The sequence below is a fragment of the Buceros rhinoceros genome, unplaced genomic scaffold (genome assembly GCF_000710305.1).
Source record: "Buceros rhinoceros silvestris isolate BGI_N320 unplaced genomic scaffold, ASM71030v1 scaffold13639, whole genome shotgun sequence".
In the NCBI taxonomy this organism is placed as follows: domain Eukaryota; kingdom Metazoa; phylum Chordata; class Aves; order Bucerotiformes; family Bucerotidae; genus Buceros; species Buceros rhinoceros.
This window is the reverse complement of record NW_010431133.1, coordinates 211,929-228,217: the sequence shown is the minus strand read 5'-3', so window position 1 is coordinate 228,217 and position 16,289 is coordinate 211,929. Positions and strand designations below refer to the sequence as shown.

The window sequence follows — 16,289 nt, the reverse complement described above, 5'->3', positions numbered from 1 at the left end:
GGGAAAACAAAGACAAATGGGAAAAGACTGCTTCTTACCTCAGTCACAGCTTGAATTGATGCACCGTGCTTCAGGAGAAGTTCCATTACTTTTATTCTGTTCTTCTTGCAGGCAATGTGAAGAGGTGTGAAACCATTCTGTAAATGAGAATGAACGTGCTTTTTGATACCTTATATGGCCCTTGAAAAGTCGAATTGGGCAGGGAATTCACATAAAACACTCCTCTGTTTTAACAAAACACTTCCCAGGTTTCTTTTGGCTTCACTAAGTTCTTTATATAAGAGAGACAAAAAACTTGTAAAAAGAAAAAGACATAATTCACATATATCCAATTTTAATTATGAAATATATTGCCCACTGCAATAAATAATTTCTATTTTAAATATTTCAGGTTTATTTTCAGGATAACCTAAAATTATCAAAACCTTTATTTTTTGCTGAGCATATTCACTGTTAACTGGGTGGGGGGTTCATTAAGAGTTTTTGGAGGATTTGGTTGGTTTTCTTTTGACTTTTCAGAACTGCTGGTAGAAAAAAAAAACACTTTACATTTACAAGCTCTGACATTTGGATCTTCTAAACTAATCTTACTACATTTTTTTTTTCCCCATTCATGACCTGCCAGTTCACTGTAATTACCATTATTTTGCCCCCTCCTATTAAAAAAAAAAAGTGTGTGCAGCAGATTGGAGACTTAAAACTACCAACTTATTTAGTGTGAGACGATATAACAGAAAACACGTGAAACAGGAAAATAAGCTGTCCAGAGCATCCACAACTGGTGCAATGACATTGGTGTGCTGAATGCTGATGCCGCTCTGTCTATCCATAAAAAACCCTTTGCGGAACAGTTCTGAAAAGAGCTGACGGGACTGGTCCCTCGGATCTGATAAACATTAGCTTTTTTACCTGCCAGACAGTAAAGACTATGGTACACTTTTGTAAAGTGAAGTCTGTGAGAGCTAATAAAAATTCTCATGGTTTTAAATGCTGTTGATTATTTTCTCTTCAATAAACACTTAGAAAAAAAACTCCAGCAGTTACATCGGCATCACCTGCTTCATCTATTCAGGACTGTAACAAGCTACCAGGAGGCAAAAGTGCTCTAGTTAACACTAGAAATGCATAAATCACTGCTGACCGTCTGCAAGCAAAGGTCTGCCTTGATAGCATGATACATTATTAACCCTTTGAACCTCAAGCATCCTCTCTTGGGCTGTAGCAGTACATCATCTCCTCACTGTCCACCACCAGCAGGCAGAAAACAACTCTCAAACACGTCTCACCGCAACTTTGGAAGAGCACGCAGCTGTGAATAGTAACCCCGCTGTGTACTCACCAGTGCTTTGGCATTAGGATTAGCTTTCTTGTCCAAGAGAACCTTGGCGACTTTGTAGTGGCCACAGTGGGCGGCAACATGCAGCGCAGTCAGATAGTCATTAGTGACGTCGTCTACAGGCACGTTGTGCTGAATCAGAAGCTGAACACAGTTTAGATGATCTCCTTGTGTTGCCATGTGCAACGGAGACAAACCGTTCTGTGAACAAAGAGACCCAGCATGACGGGTTATAAGATGCTCAGAGAAATTAAACTCCTCCGCGTTATTCTTAGAGCATTTGTTGTATGATGAATTTTACAAGCCCAGAGAGCACACAAAATAAACTTAACTCGTTCAGGGTAACAAGGAGGGTTCTTACTCCTGCAACAGCCACGTGGAATTCGGAGGTTGTTTGGTGAGAGTTTGTGGGCAGCTCTAAACTGAAAAGCAGTCACACCGTACCAGCAGAGCTCAGCTAAGTTACTCGAGTTAGATGAGTTGTGTGAAGAACAGCACTTTGAGACTTTTTATACACCAGCCAGGAACCTTGCTGGGTTTAAAAGCTGCATTAAACTCACCGCTCTGTGTAGCCTGCATATACCAGGCATGAGGGAGCAGGTCAGAGAATCACTCAGTCACTGCAACCTTCCCTCACCCCTCCACAAGTGTTCTCCCGAGTTTGGGCTGTTCACACGCCTTACACCACATTACACGCCTGTGGGCCCAGCCAACATCGGTGTGACAGCTAAAGTTCCAAGCTGAAATCTGAATGAGGCCACTGCGATGTGACCTAGCAGTGGCAGTGGTACAGTTCTGTTTCATCAGGGAAACGCCTGAGAGATATTCACGTTCAGAAACAAAACCTGTACTAAGAATTTTTTCTTGCACTGCTTACAATAATAAATCAACAAGCTGCCCACATATATTATGTTACAGGGTAAAATCATGAGAGAAGTCATTCTCAGAACTTTAAAAGACTGTCTCTATTTTATGAAGGATGATTAAAAATATGCCAGATTGCCAGAGCTCTTGTTAGCAGAGGTAGGTGAACTCCTTAGATAAACCTCAACACACCTTCTTCCATTTGCGTTCTTTTTCACTTGGTCCTTCAGCTGCCAAAATTAGGTTCCAGCGCGGGAGCTATTCTGGTAGCGCACACACCCGTGTATGATAATCTAACACCTGACTGACAGCACACGGTGTGTGCCATCATGGAGAAACTGAAACTCTTGCTCACAGACGTAGTGCCCTCATGTGACTGCAGTTAGCAAAGGCAAAGCAGCAACGTAAAACCCGGCGAGAGCTCAGGCTGCCTGAGACAGATAGTTCTTCCTCCTCCCTTCCCATGGCCCTATCGTAAGGATGACAACAAAGATTCAAAACGAAGGTGGAGATACACAGTGAAATCATTTAAACAGCGGCATGGAAGAAGGACGGTGAAACAGGCTAATGCTGGCAGAATTTGAAAGCAGCAGACGTTCTCAGACACAGATCTTTCAAGGAAGATTATCTCACGGGCATCTCACTTGTGATTTATGCTGGCTTAGATAAGCCTCCCTCCCATTCCCAAAGGCTACTACAGCAATTATCTGCATGGAAGCTTGATACTAGCAAGGCATTTTAAATGTTTTCACTGTCTTCTAGTGTAGTTAAACAGTAGAATATAAAAAGATTAATTTCCCTCAGACACCAAGCTCTCCTGATAACAGTTTATAACTGACAATGCTTTTTAGGTGATAGTAAAAAAATCATGAAACTATCTAACTGTTCTGTTCCATTTTTAGAAGATCGATCCTTCAGGTGAAAAGTGTCATTCTTCACAAAAACAGCCAATATGCCACACTTATTACTGGAGTAAGAAATTGAGATGAGGACACAGGACTCCCTTAGAGGAGAGACTTGTACCAAAGAGGCTGTCATTGATGGCCAACACACAGGAAGAAGCAGAGCAGCCACACATCAGTTTGGGAGATTCAGCAGAAGGCTTGACAATAATCTGTCATGGATGAGCAAAGTGCAGCAGCTAGCCAGACTTTACCAAAAAAGCAAGAGACAAGGCTGGATGCTAGAGAGGTTAGTGAAGATAAACCATCACTTGGAATACTGTCTTTTGTTATGATCTAAATAAGGCTTGCTCTTAATTCTGCTGCAGCAGCAGATGCTCAGCGAGTCAGTTAATATTTCAATGCCTTTTTCTTCCCACTTTTAACATTAAAATACCACATATCACAAAGTTCTCCTGCCCCATATGCGTGTTGTGATCGACAGTCCACCAATGACTAAGAAGTGACTGGGTACTTCAAGAAGGGGCCACTATATAAACACTGTTATGTTCTTCTTCTTAGGAAGATTGCCAAAAAAATATTAAAAGAATAAGTCCAAGATTAATCAAAGATGCTGACAGTCACATGACGCCTTAAAATAACCACAACAACAACAAAAACAAAAACCAACCAACCAACCAAAAAAAACCCAGAAGAGGGTGACAGAGATGAAATAGAGTATCAAATGCCTGACTGGGCAAACTTAAAATTATCAGCGACACAGAGCTTATTTTGTAGCTGTGTCAAAGGACTTTAATCAGGAAAAGTGCCATTAACTCTGGGGGGGGGGGAAAAAGAAATCCTCAGAGTCACCCCATGGGGCCGTGGAGAACTTTCCAGTCTGTGCGAACGGCATGTTCATGTTTGCCATGTAACCTAAATACAGGTAAAATTGCTCTGCTCTTTTACTATTTTTCTTTTTTTTCTTTTTTTTTTTTTTTTAAATTTATTCTTGATTGCAGCAGAGTCCCAAATTACTGGGAAACTGAATCTCACCCACAAAGTAACTCTTCTGGATAAGGTTCCTCTAAAGACTTTAGAAAAACAACAGCATTCGGTAAAAATTTTCTAACACCTACATAGCAAAGATTTGAGTAGATGACAACTCAAAAACCTTTTTGTTTTGTTCAGCCTCATAAAGATTAATTCTGCACTGATGGCTGATGCACTGGCACAGACATGAACAGAGTGACACCTCTTGATGAATTCTACTGCATGCTTTAAAAAAAATGATAAAAATCTATGGGGAAGAATTCAGTCTAGTTAATTCTGCAGGTTTTTAAAGTACATTCTAGAACTGGTCAGAATTTCTACACAAAAGTAAAAAAAAAGAAAAAAGATAAAAAAAAGAAAAAAGGAGAAATGCTGAACAAGCCTGAAATAACAGTAATTCAAGAAGGATGGAGGTCGATACACAGAGATGTCATTTTTAAAGGAAATCGTTGGCATACTCAGGACTAGAAATGACTTTTCCTTTTGCTAGTAGAAACCCCCAGAGAATCCCTTATGTCATTGCCTCCTCTGAAAATTAATCTAAGGTTATTCCATCGCAACAAAGGGTCAGCACTGCCCTAAACAATCTCGAGCATGAAACAGCTATCAAACTGCAGTCCAGTTATTCTTCTGGAACAGTTTTATATAACATGAGAAAACTTGGTGAAGTTCAAATGCTTTTAAAGATGTGTCCTATTTCCAATTTCAACAGAATGGAGCCAGCCACTTAATTTTGCAAGCTAGATTCAGATTTTGGCTAGAAAACTCTGGACAGGGTGTGTGAATCTCCTCAGGAGGAGGAACAAATTCAAACCTCACAGGCCTTGAAGAGCAGGCAGAGTTTAGGGATAACACCTGACAATACAAAATCCATGCGACAAAGAAATGCAGTTCCTTAGGAGAGGGTCTCATTTACGATGGTGAAAACCAAAGCATTGGTGTTTACTTTCTTCTGAAGTAACTGAGCTACCAGACAGTGTGGAAGAGCCTTACTCCCTGGAGCTCTGGGATCCAAGAGTGGCAGCAGTGTAAAGCCATGCCCCAAGGGGCTCCCAGACAGCCCCTTGCTGTCTTCCCCTGCTCATTTGCAAGTGGGCTGTGGGACTCCATGGAAACTCCACACGCAAAGGATAGGTGGATCCTGTCTGTCAGATTAGCCATGAGAGCACTTGCCTGTGACTCACTGAGCAGAGGAAAGCTGGTGCCAACCTCCCCAAACAAAAGCTAAATATATTCCTGTAAGGGGAAAAAAAAACAAAGGAGGAGGAGGAGAAAAGCAGAATATAGAAGGTCGCTGAGACAGAACAAGACAGGATGACAGGACAGAGAAAAGAAATAACAGAAGGGAACAAGAAATGTTGTTGGAAATATATTGCTTACAGACTGAGAGACAAAAAAAAAAAGTAGTGAAAGGTTATCTTGGGAAAGAACCTCCACAAACTGCACAACCCAAATGTCAACCCTGAATGGGAAAGCCACGGCCTGTAGTGGTGCTACCAAGGAGGCTGCTGCACAGAGATGTAACATCAGCAGAGACCACCACCAGAAGAGGACTGCCAAGCGCACGCTTTAATGCCAGCCCTGGGAGCTAAAGCAATCTGCGCAGCCTGGCGCAGGTAATTCAGAATTCCCATGAAGAATTTTGCATGATAAACTGCAGAGAGAGATAAAGTAGAGAAACTGGTAATCAGGCTAAGTCCTAAGGAAATATGAGCTGTCTCTGCAAAGCGACGTTGCTCTATTTTTATCTCTTATCTCTATCCTAGCCTTAGAGGAAATTGGTGCAAGCTGAAGCTGTATTGTAATCACCATGTATTTATTCCAGGACAGATACAGAGATTTTCACCTACCAAAATTCAGAGGGATAGGGTTACCAGGCATGCCTTTTTGGTTGGCACAGAAACCTTTTCCTTGCGTATCTCGATTTAACACATTCTACATGCGCAGACGTGCGCTACATACGGCATTCACTTTGGAGATCTCCCACACAGTTACCTTAAATAGCTATGAAAGTTATTGTCAAGCCCTTAAATATGAGACTTGCAGAATTACAGTTAAAAACATAAAATACAAGGATTTTCCCAGCAGAAAACAGTAGCAGTTACCTTGGTTTTGGAAAGAATAGGGGCACCACGATCCAGCAGCATTTCTACAACCTGCTCATGGCCACTTCTTGCTCCACAGTGGAGGGGGGTCAACCCATCCTGTGGGACACAAACATTATAATCAATTTGCTTCAGAGACAGTAAAATGTTGCCTTTAGAATAGTTTGCTTGGTAATAGTTGTCATCAGATTAGAAATACAGTCCTTAAATAAGAGAACGACTCTGTTTAACACGAGCAGAGTAATTCCAAAGGGATTTAGTAGTTATTTGACCTGTTAGTACTCAAGTAACCTGCTGTACACAAGTGCTCCGATGAAAGATGGCACATATACTCTGTGAGTAAAGTCACACGCAGTTTTTCAATGCCCTGTAACAGAGGACTTGGTACAAATAGCAGTTTTGAGAAAAATAAGGAAGAAAAATGAATGTTTTCAGAATTAGTAAGAGCAAACATTTGATACAGGCATAACAAATACACAGGAGATACTGTCACACAGAAACAATATTGTGTTTTCACTAAATCTGTCAAAAGGAGCCTTTCTAAGAAAGGTTGAAACTGACAGAAGAAGATAGATAAATATTTATTAGTTTTGTAAATACAAAGCATAAAGGAAGGGGCCTTTTTCCCTTAGTGTCATCTACCACTCCTCAAAACACTTACGTTGTACTGGCTAACACGTGTGTGTCACATCATTTTTATAAAATGCTGTGATTAACTCTTTTTCTGTTAGTCTCCTTTGAAACTTATATGGTTCTCATTGTGCAAGTTCCTCCACTTAAAGTAAGGCACATGCTTTTTCGATGCAGCTGAAGAAAAGATTTTGGTTCGGACTTCATTTGGTCAGGACTCAGGGAGTCACTTGTTCGTGCAAGATGAACACAGTGTGGCCCACTATGTCCTTTCTGGTATCTCTGGAGCTGATGCTATTGTCATTTCTGCTTCTTTTTGTTATTCAGCCCATGAAGTACAGAGAACGACATCAGGTTAAAACAACAGTACACAAAATAAAGATGGGTAACTAGAGACCTGCACTCGGGAGCTGAAGATCATGTACATTAGATTGTTCATTGTTTTTACTTCCTATAATTATCATACTCTCCAGGCACATCCAAGCAAGATACTCAAGGAGATCAGGCACAAAATTAAGTTAGGGAGCATTTTCCAGATTCTGTACCCCCCAGCTCATGCCACCAGTGTACTATGGTTAGTACATATTCAGCTCACAGAGAATGAGCCACATTTGACCATCTTCATGCACGAGGCCAGAACCTTAAAAACTACTTCCGTGCTCCCCAGAGAACAGTGTTCCAATCCCTCACGGTGCCTGGACTCCATGGCTTGTGCCACACGGTTCCTGTGGAGGTGGCAGCCTGTCCTGCTTGGCCAGCCAGAGCTCATTCCACCCCACACAGCAGTCACTACCACCAGATGCAGCACACGGCGTGACGCACCACCACAATGCAATGTAGGTGCTTGTTGGGACAGCTGATCTATAGCTATTGTTGAGATGATGTCAGGACTCCCACCTAAAGAGCAAATATGCTTGAAGACAGCTCACTTTTCTGCAGAGATCTTTTTTCGTCTTCTGAAAAGACACCGTCTGTTCACCTGGCTGGGTTAATTGCTGTATGGCACTAAAGGCACGTAAAAGAAATGTGCAGAGGCAATTTGAAACAGATCACAGAAAGATTTTGTTTAAAAAAAGAGAATCTGAGATTAAAAGACTGCTCTGAAGTCAGCAAGACTGCACTGATTTTGTCAGGAGATTTTCCAGTTGCTTATTTATTGTTCGTATAGACTGTACCATATGAAGCGTAAAATGCAGTACGTGTATTAGGAAGCAAACTTGCCTTCGTATGATAGTCTGCAATGGCTCAGAACAACCATTACAAACGATTACGACAATAATCTGCAGATTAAGGACTCTCTAAGTATGCACTGGCACGATAAATCATATCATCTGTATTATCTATTCCTCCAGAGAGCCTGGGAGCAGCTCCAGCAAAGCCAGGAGGATAATAGGAGGAGCTCTGCTTCGGCACGACCTTCCCATAAGCACTGCACACCCATTCCTGGGGCTGCTGCTCGCTCTATAGCTTTATTTCAATCACACACCCCCCACCCTCCCAAATACATGAGATCTAATCAGTGCTTCTGGTCCCTGTCGAGATCTTATTGGCCCTATTGCAAACCGCCCCTTCTACACAATAGGGCAACAAATGAGGTTTGTTCTTCCCACACACAAAAAAACACGCTTAGAGTAGAACCAAGTCAGTGTTACTCTTGTGGTTACTTCTCATCTTAATCCATCTGGCTTTTCTGGAGCAGCTTTTATAGGATCTGAGGCATCTTAAGAGAGGATGTTGCACATGTTTTCATGCAGATATGAGGGCTGGCCTGTTATTTAGCTGCAGCATCAGTAGAATGAAGATTGTTGTTAATCCAGGCTAAAACTTGCTTGCTGCCTGCTTCAGACACAAATTCACTTGGGCGTACACAGAACAAGACAGCCAAAGCAAATGAAGCCAATTTAATCAATCTCTCTAATTAAACCTTTATTTTTTGAGGTCTTTTCTGGAAGACGGAGAAAAAATAATCAGGGCAACATTAAATAAACATGTTACATGAGGCATTGATGGGCCTTTGTTTAGAATGGTAGTTAAAAACCTGAATGATAAAAGCTACCCGGGATGGACGAAAGCAGCACAGAGCTCTTGAGGAGTACCCTGAAGAACCCAGCACCAAGCTCTAAGAACCAGCTGCTAGACATCTCACATGAAAAAAGGAGACACAGAAGATAAACAGCTGGTTAAAATAAACAAAAAGGGTGAACTAAACGGAAAAAAAAAGAAAATATGGCTGAGTCTCAAAATAGTTGTAAGCTCCTTTTTGGAAATAACCTCATAGGCTCACACATTATCTCGACTGCAAACTACAGTTAACGGGTGTGCCACAGTATTTATGGCGCTTTTCCAGCCCTGGTTGTAATGAACATACAGAAATTGGGAGCCTGTAGATGAGTCTTAAAAGAATTTAAACAGCATGAGTATTTAGCCCTTCACGTTAACCTTTTGTGCAGTCCTTCAGCGCTGCAGTTTCCAGGACCATCTGCCAGCAGCAAACACTCATGGAAATGACTAAGGAAAATAAATCATTACCTCAACTTATTTAACATTCAGGAAAGGCTTTACGTGAATTTATCTATAAAATGAGTGTGTTTGTGAAAAATAAAAATAGACATTACGTGGAGCATTGTTTTCAGCTCCTCATACAGGAAGTGGATTGAAGGAAGAGATCACAAAAAGACAGCGGCCCCCTGCAGAATGCCACCAGGCTGGGCTCTGACTGGGCATCCAGCTGCCAGGCATGACCTGATACCTGCATCAGAAAAGACAGCCTTGGACCGTCTTTCTTTGCCTTGCAACACGTTTAGCAGTGGTAATGCTGTTGCAGAAGGCTATGACTGAAGCTTTTGTCATCCAGCGTATTTGTAAGGCTGTTAAAAAAAGAATGGTGCTTAAAAAGATGAAATGACTGCAAAGTTGACACACCTCAACTGTTCTGCCTTGGAAAATGACATTGGGTCAGGTAGGAATAACAAGAGATTTAGCAGGAACATGTGTTTTAACAGCGCCCAGCAATTAATCTTTGCTATTGAAGATGAGAACCAGGCAGATGCTCCTGAAACAATGTCCCTTTTTCATCTAACACCACGTTACTCTCAGCCTTCTATTGCTTCTCCTACTGATTTGCAAACCCTTCCTGATCCACTCCAGCCTGCTTTGTTCAGTGAGTCTCTTGGCAGAGGCACAAGCCACCCAGACCACAAAGTGGTAAACGCTTGCCAGGATTGAGTCAGTGCCACCACGAGCAAAACTTCCACTGAGTCACTAACTGTCTGGTAATGCCAGAGAAGTGCCACAATGAGTGACACACATCTAGCCCAAGCAGGAGAAGTTATGCAAATCCCTTCTGATTTATGGAGAGGATGGGTGTTTGGGGAAACAGGCAGTCTCTGGAGGAAGCCAGAAAACACAAACACCACCTTGTGAACTACATTCATCTGTTGCCTTTTGCCTCACCAGGAAGCTCTGTCAGACTCAGGAGCTGCTAATGCTTCTGCCCTCTTCCTAGATGGTGCTGCCACCCCAGCCTGTATCTTTACTTACATAAACCACCCTGGAGCTTGTGATACAGAAAATGAAGCAGATCACAGATTCCCACAACTAGAAGAAAAGAACAACCTGGACTGTGACTATTTAAAGCAGTGGTCCCCAACGTATTGGCTGCAGCGGGCTACATAAACACTTGCAGAGAAGCAGCAAACGGTCCCTTGCCATGACCCTTTCTCTCTGCGCTGATCAAACACACATCTGCCATCTCACCAAAACGTGGCCCGCACCACCACATGGCAGGTTCGCATTCCTCATCCCGGCAGCCCCCATGCAGCACCTAGGAGGTTGGTATTTTAGTCTAGAAATTATATCCTCTATTTGTGCTACCCATGAAAAGTCATCTCTTCCATATTCCCCCGTTAGAAAAACCAGAAACATCTTACAAAGAAATCATGAGTGACTCCTAAAGGTAAAATAGAAGAACTAAAGAAAAACATGTGGAGAGAATGAAGAGATGACAAAATAAATTGACCCTGTTTCTGAATTTGCCACAGAAATAAAAAACATGCCTCAACAAGCACCATAGAAAATCTGAGAGGCTGCTGAAACACTGGAAAAACAAAAAGAACCCGGTAAGATACAATAATAAATGTAGCAAAAAAATACTCTTGGAATATTCCTTTGTTTTGTTTAGAATGATTCTGGTGTAAATTATACAGAATAATTAAAAATGGAAGGTGGTAAGCTAGTACTTCAAGACAATGACAAAGTTACAGGCATATACACCATGTTCCCCACACTGCTTCGAGAGATGTAAATTGTTCGAATCCTACTGCAACCATTTTATCGAAGAGAAATGCAGCGCAGCCCAGGCAGCCTGCCAGGCAGACAAGTGATTTAAGCTGTACAGCAGCTAACAGGTCAGAGGCAAGAATTCCACGGTCGTTCGCAGCGTTCACACTGAAGCTTACCCGTGTTTTGGCATCAATTTTAGCTCCTCGGTCAAGCAGGAGTTTGACCATGTTTGCGTTTCCCCTCTTTGATGCAACGTGTAACGGCGTGATATCATTCTGCGGAAGAAAAGAAACCATGACAGTAACGATCCCTGTACCCATCTCATGAACACTGTGACCTGTCTGCTCACAGAATGAATCATGCTCAATTTGCTAAAGCAGAACACCGTTTTGTTTCCCTGGGAGCACGAACGCAAAGGGAGGCTGTGTTTATCCACACACGTGGATTACTGGCCTGATACCTTGACACATACACTATGAAGACAACCCACCACGTTGTGGTTGGAGTTATAAGATGACATGATTGTGCCTCGGTTCTCAGCTTTAGTATAAAAATTTACGCAATTTTCCTAAGTCGTAGCAATTTAATTTAGCTACGGTTGTTTCTGCGCACATAACGGAGAGGATTTACACCTCAACCTCATTGGCCTTGTAGGCACCATGGAAAACAAATAAACGCATTACACCTGTAAGTCTAATTCAAAAGCCACAAGATACCAATGCTCTTTATTCCTGAACATTATCACAAACTCCAAAAGCCTCATAAGCACCTCTGTTTCCCTTACATCACTGTTTTCATCCACTGATTTTGTCCCCCTAATCGATGTTCTTCAAGGGAGACTGTAAATAGGAGGATCTGCGTCCCGCAGTGGTGCCTGGCAGGCAGCAGCACGCAGCGGCGCTGCGCGTCGAGGACAGTTACATAACCAAACACACTTCTTTAACAAGCTGTAGCTAGGACATTTCTTCATGCTCCGATGAATCCTTTATCTCGCGGTGTACGAAGGCCACATCCCGTATATATTTGATCATATGGAGCCAAGCAAAAATAAAAGGACTTAAATAGAGCATGCAGCTACTGTATGAAGACAAATAGAATTTTAAAGAACACATTTCTGTGTATTCAGGGGATGTGTAAAACCAGCTTCCCTGTGATTGAGCAGGAAGCAGTAAATTCTAGCGAGCATGTGTGCTATGGCTGACTGAATCAGAGAGACACCCATCACCTTGAATAGCTGGAGAGCGGTACGAGTGTCTTACCCGGCTGACGGACCGCTTGATGCTGCTTCCTCTAAACTACAGGTGAGTGGAGGAATAGAAAAGCAGCGCTGAAAAAAGACCCCCTCTGAGACATGACAAGCTGACTCACAGCTTAATAATAATGCTGAGTACCTAATCCAGTGTGCTACATTTTCCTTTACACAAGATTTCACTAGGAAGGTAACTCACAGCTAATTACCTCGTGATAATTAGTATTATCATGGAGATAAAATACATTTAGCACGATGACGTGACAGAGCTGCTTTCTCCAGTACTAATGATCATTAGAACATCAAAGCGACTACTATTCCAGGATAGCTTCCCATGTCTTTAAAACACAAAGTAAAACAAAAAGATGCTCAATGCATTAAACAAAAATTATGCTATCCCTAGTCCTTCCAGAGATGTAAAACTGTGTAATCACTTAACTTGCAATTTGTCAATGGGTTTTGAAAAAAAGAATTAGTTCTGTTTGACTGGGAGTTGACATTGGAGAGAATACGGGGTCAGTATATTACTGTATCAGCCACAAAGAGGACAGAAAGAGAGAGGAGAAAACCAATTATGAGGAGATACTTTCTGCTTTCCCTCTCTTCCCAGGAGGAAAGATGTTACTGAGGTCAGAGGGAAAGAAAGATGGATTCTGCTTTTCTGAGGAAAAGCAAAGTAAAGGAAGTAATTTTCCTGTCTTCGAGCAAAGGGTACTGCAGGTAATTTATGCTGAAGGCCCACCTTTCTCCACTTGCTGGGGTTGATGGGTGAAGAGATTAACACCGTCTAATAGATCTTAGTGCCCCGTTAATACGTCAAAATAATTTTGTACTAATAATTTACTGTATCATACCCAGACCAGAAGAGATGTTTTTTCTAATAAAGAAATGGAGGAGGAAGGGACAGGGATACCAAAGGTAGGACAACACCTGTTAGAAGTCTGGTTCTCCTTCATCTTGACACTAAGCTACATCAACCTAGGGCAGCACAGGGGAGGGTAGAACCACATAAGGACGTGCACTTTGGATCTAATTATTTGCCAGTCCCATTGTTCAAAGCTCCCATTTGCCCTAAATAAAGGAGAGTTGATTCTAGAGGAGATGGACGAGTGCTGGTAGATACACACCAACTCCAAAAGTGGTTAAGGTTTAGGTCACGCTGTTTGCTCGCAGAAGCAGGGAAAGAAATTAAAAATATCCACTTTCATGTTCCAAACAGAGTCCTAGTCAAGTGACCTTCATATTTCTGGATAGTACTGAAACTACCAGGACGTTGCAGTTCTGTCTCAGATCTCACAGGGGCGAGCTGGGAACATGGGGGTAATGAGGTCTGAGGTCCCTTCTGCGAGCCGGAGACCTGGCAATCCATCTCTCCTCCATTTTGATCACCTGTCTTTATGAAAAATCTAACGTCTCTAGGATCTTGAAACCTTGAGTTATGTTTGGTTAAAATAGGCAGCAAGTTCACCTTAGGAAGAGATGTCTGGATGAAGGATATGATCACTTTAGACATAGTTTGCTAGCAAAGCCAGCTAGCCACAGCTCCCCTGAAATAAAGAATTGAGCAGGAGGAATCAAGCAAATGAAACTGTATATGGCCAGTGAAATATCTGCCCTTATGGATTATCAAACTCAGCTCCTCTTCCCTGAGAAAAAAGCACTGCAGTATTTACTTTCTGGAAAGGAGGATGCAATTTTCATTGTTCTCTACTACCATATTTAGACAGTTCATAAAAAGAATTAGGAGGTAAAGAAGAAAAAGCATGTTTAGCCTTTTCCAGTTCAAACAGTTCAGGAAAACACTGTGGGGAAGCAAAGGGGAAAAAAGAAAGGGGGCAGGACTCTATTCAGAATTTTATTTTGCCATTTAGCTACTTGAGATTTTACTGGCAGCAAACGACATGAAGTAATAATTCTGCTGGCTGAGAGTTCTGCCTCCATGCAGATAACGAGACACATTATGTGAACAGTTGAATAACTGTGCACTGAAGATCAGGGCACCCCTCCAGGACTCCCGTTCTTGGCAGGCTCCGGCTGCCCCTTGCCCGGGTCTGTGATGTCCGGAGGTAGAGCAGCGACTTTTTCACGGGCACCCCCTTGTCGTGGGGAAGGAGCTCGCGTGCCCTTGTGAGGTTGAGAGCTGTGCTAGTGGTGGCATGTGCCTCCGGTGGGGTCTCCCAAGCCTGACAGGTCTCAGCTGAAGGGTCAGACAAAGTGTGTCCACGGGCAGGATGGGCTCACTAGCCTTCGGGCAGCCATCCTAGGAGAAGGACAACTCTGACTCCAAACCCGGGCAGATGGAGCTCGTTTAGCCTGGTAAGGCATCCATCATCTAAGAGAAGGACACTCTAACCAAACCTATGACCCGAGGACTTCGCTGTCACTGTCCAAGCTCGCTAGGCCCCGGCAGATGAACCTCAGATGTAAAGGATGGAGCCGGTTCCGCGCACGCTGCGCCTCACCTAGAAAATCCACCATGCAGGCCTGAAGGGTGCACTCATCGCTTGCAGTGAGCGTGGGAAAAGCCCTTCCCAGATCTTCGTTCACGAAGCCAAGCCATGATGATGAAGATCAGGGCAAGCAACTCATCCTTGGTCAACAGTGTGTTGTGCCAAGGCTTAAAGAATTATACCTAGTCACACCACACCTACAGCCCCTTCCCATCTCTCATCTAACAATAAGAACATAAACTAAGTGAACAAGCCTCAGACAACATCATCATTAATGTTCCTAATGACAAAACGTAAAGCAAGCAACTCAATCTAGTTGTCTGTACCTGTCACAAGAAACTAGAGATAAAAAAAGCCTCATAATTTGTGCGCCTTCGGTGTAGGTTATTAGCACTAAAACTGTGGTATCAGCAAACAGTGCAGCCACCAAGTGCAAGGTTCCGAATTCCTCAGTAAATCAACAGCATCTGCTGTCTTTTCAGTCTATTTTTATCTGTTTGATCTATAAATTTCTCCCTTTGTTCTCAAGATAGAATAGTAAAACAGGAAACATTTGAAGATGTTTTCCTGCAGTAATGAAGCTGAAATGCCTTCAGAAAGCTGCCATGATAAAAGATGCTGTTCAGATCTAGTGTCCGTGGGAGGGCTGCTTGCCCTCACTGTTGAAACACCGAACTCTGGGTAGTGTCTCAGGTAGACCCCTCAACACTGAGATCCAACTTGCCATTCAACTTGAGAGTTCACAGATTCTACGGGGAATCTGAAACAGAACTTGGGCACGTAGCAACCTCGACCCATGCAGTAAATGCTCAGAGTTGCAAACTAGCACACAGCCTTTCCTCTCCCCCTTGGCAGATTTCCTGGTACACGACTTGAAGTACTCTGAAACGGTGGCAAGTTTGAAGCGTGACAGTCTAGATGCATGCAGGTTTTTCCATACCTCATGACATTGTGGCTGGCTGTTCTCCATCTCTATCCACTGCCTGCCGCAGCCACCACCCTCTCACACAGAGCCTGCGCCTTCCTTTGGAGTCTCGCAACATCCAGAAATACCATGGTCAAGGAGTGACCTGCTTTTACACTCAGGGACTTCTGCTTGTGCCTGGGCAGAGGAAACACTAAGCACTTTCAGATCAGCTCTCGATCTACAGCTTCCCAAGAAAACTCAGAAAACTCTGAGTTATCCTGCGCTGAGCAAGAGGGCACCTACCATCTCCCATCTGAAACGGGAACAGCTCCCCGCTGACACACAGCGCTACCCATCACAGGCCACCACGGCAGACAGAATTACCCCGTACGATCACAAATTAGCAAGACGAACGGTTAGGAAGGCAGAAAAAAAATAGGGAAAAACTTCAAACTGACAGAATGCAAACACAGTACGTCTTTTAAGTTTTATTGTAATGCATTTAGAAAGTGAAGCCTTGCCCCTGGTTTCTG

At 42.9% G+C, this 16,289-nt stretch overlaps 1 protein-coding gene across 1 annotated transcript in view; it reads right to left on the bottom strand.

Moving 5' to 3' along the window:
* The window catches only part of LOC104499771 (ankyrin-3), a gene marked incomplete at its 3' end in the record, with an annotated part of 60,620 nt that overhangs the window by 23,881 nt on the left and 20,450 nt on the right, over window positions 1-16,289 (bottom strand). Inside the window, exons 9-12 of the mRNA XM_010143325.1 lie at window positions 11,327-11,425; window positions 6,240-6,338; window positions 1,340-1,537; window positions 39-137 (exon numbers count right to left, since the gene is read on the bottom strand). Coding sequence (XP_010141627.1) covers window positions 39-137; window positions 1,340-1,537; window positions 6,240-6,338; window positions 11,327-11,425 — 495 coding nt within the window. The remainder of the gene's footprint in view (window positions 1-38; window positions 138-1,339; window positions 1,538-6,239; window positions 6,339-11,326; window positions 11,426-16,289) is intronic.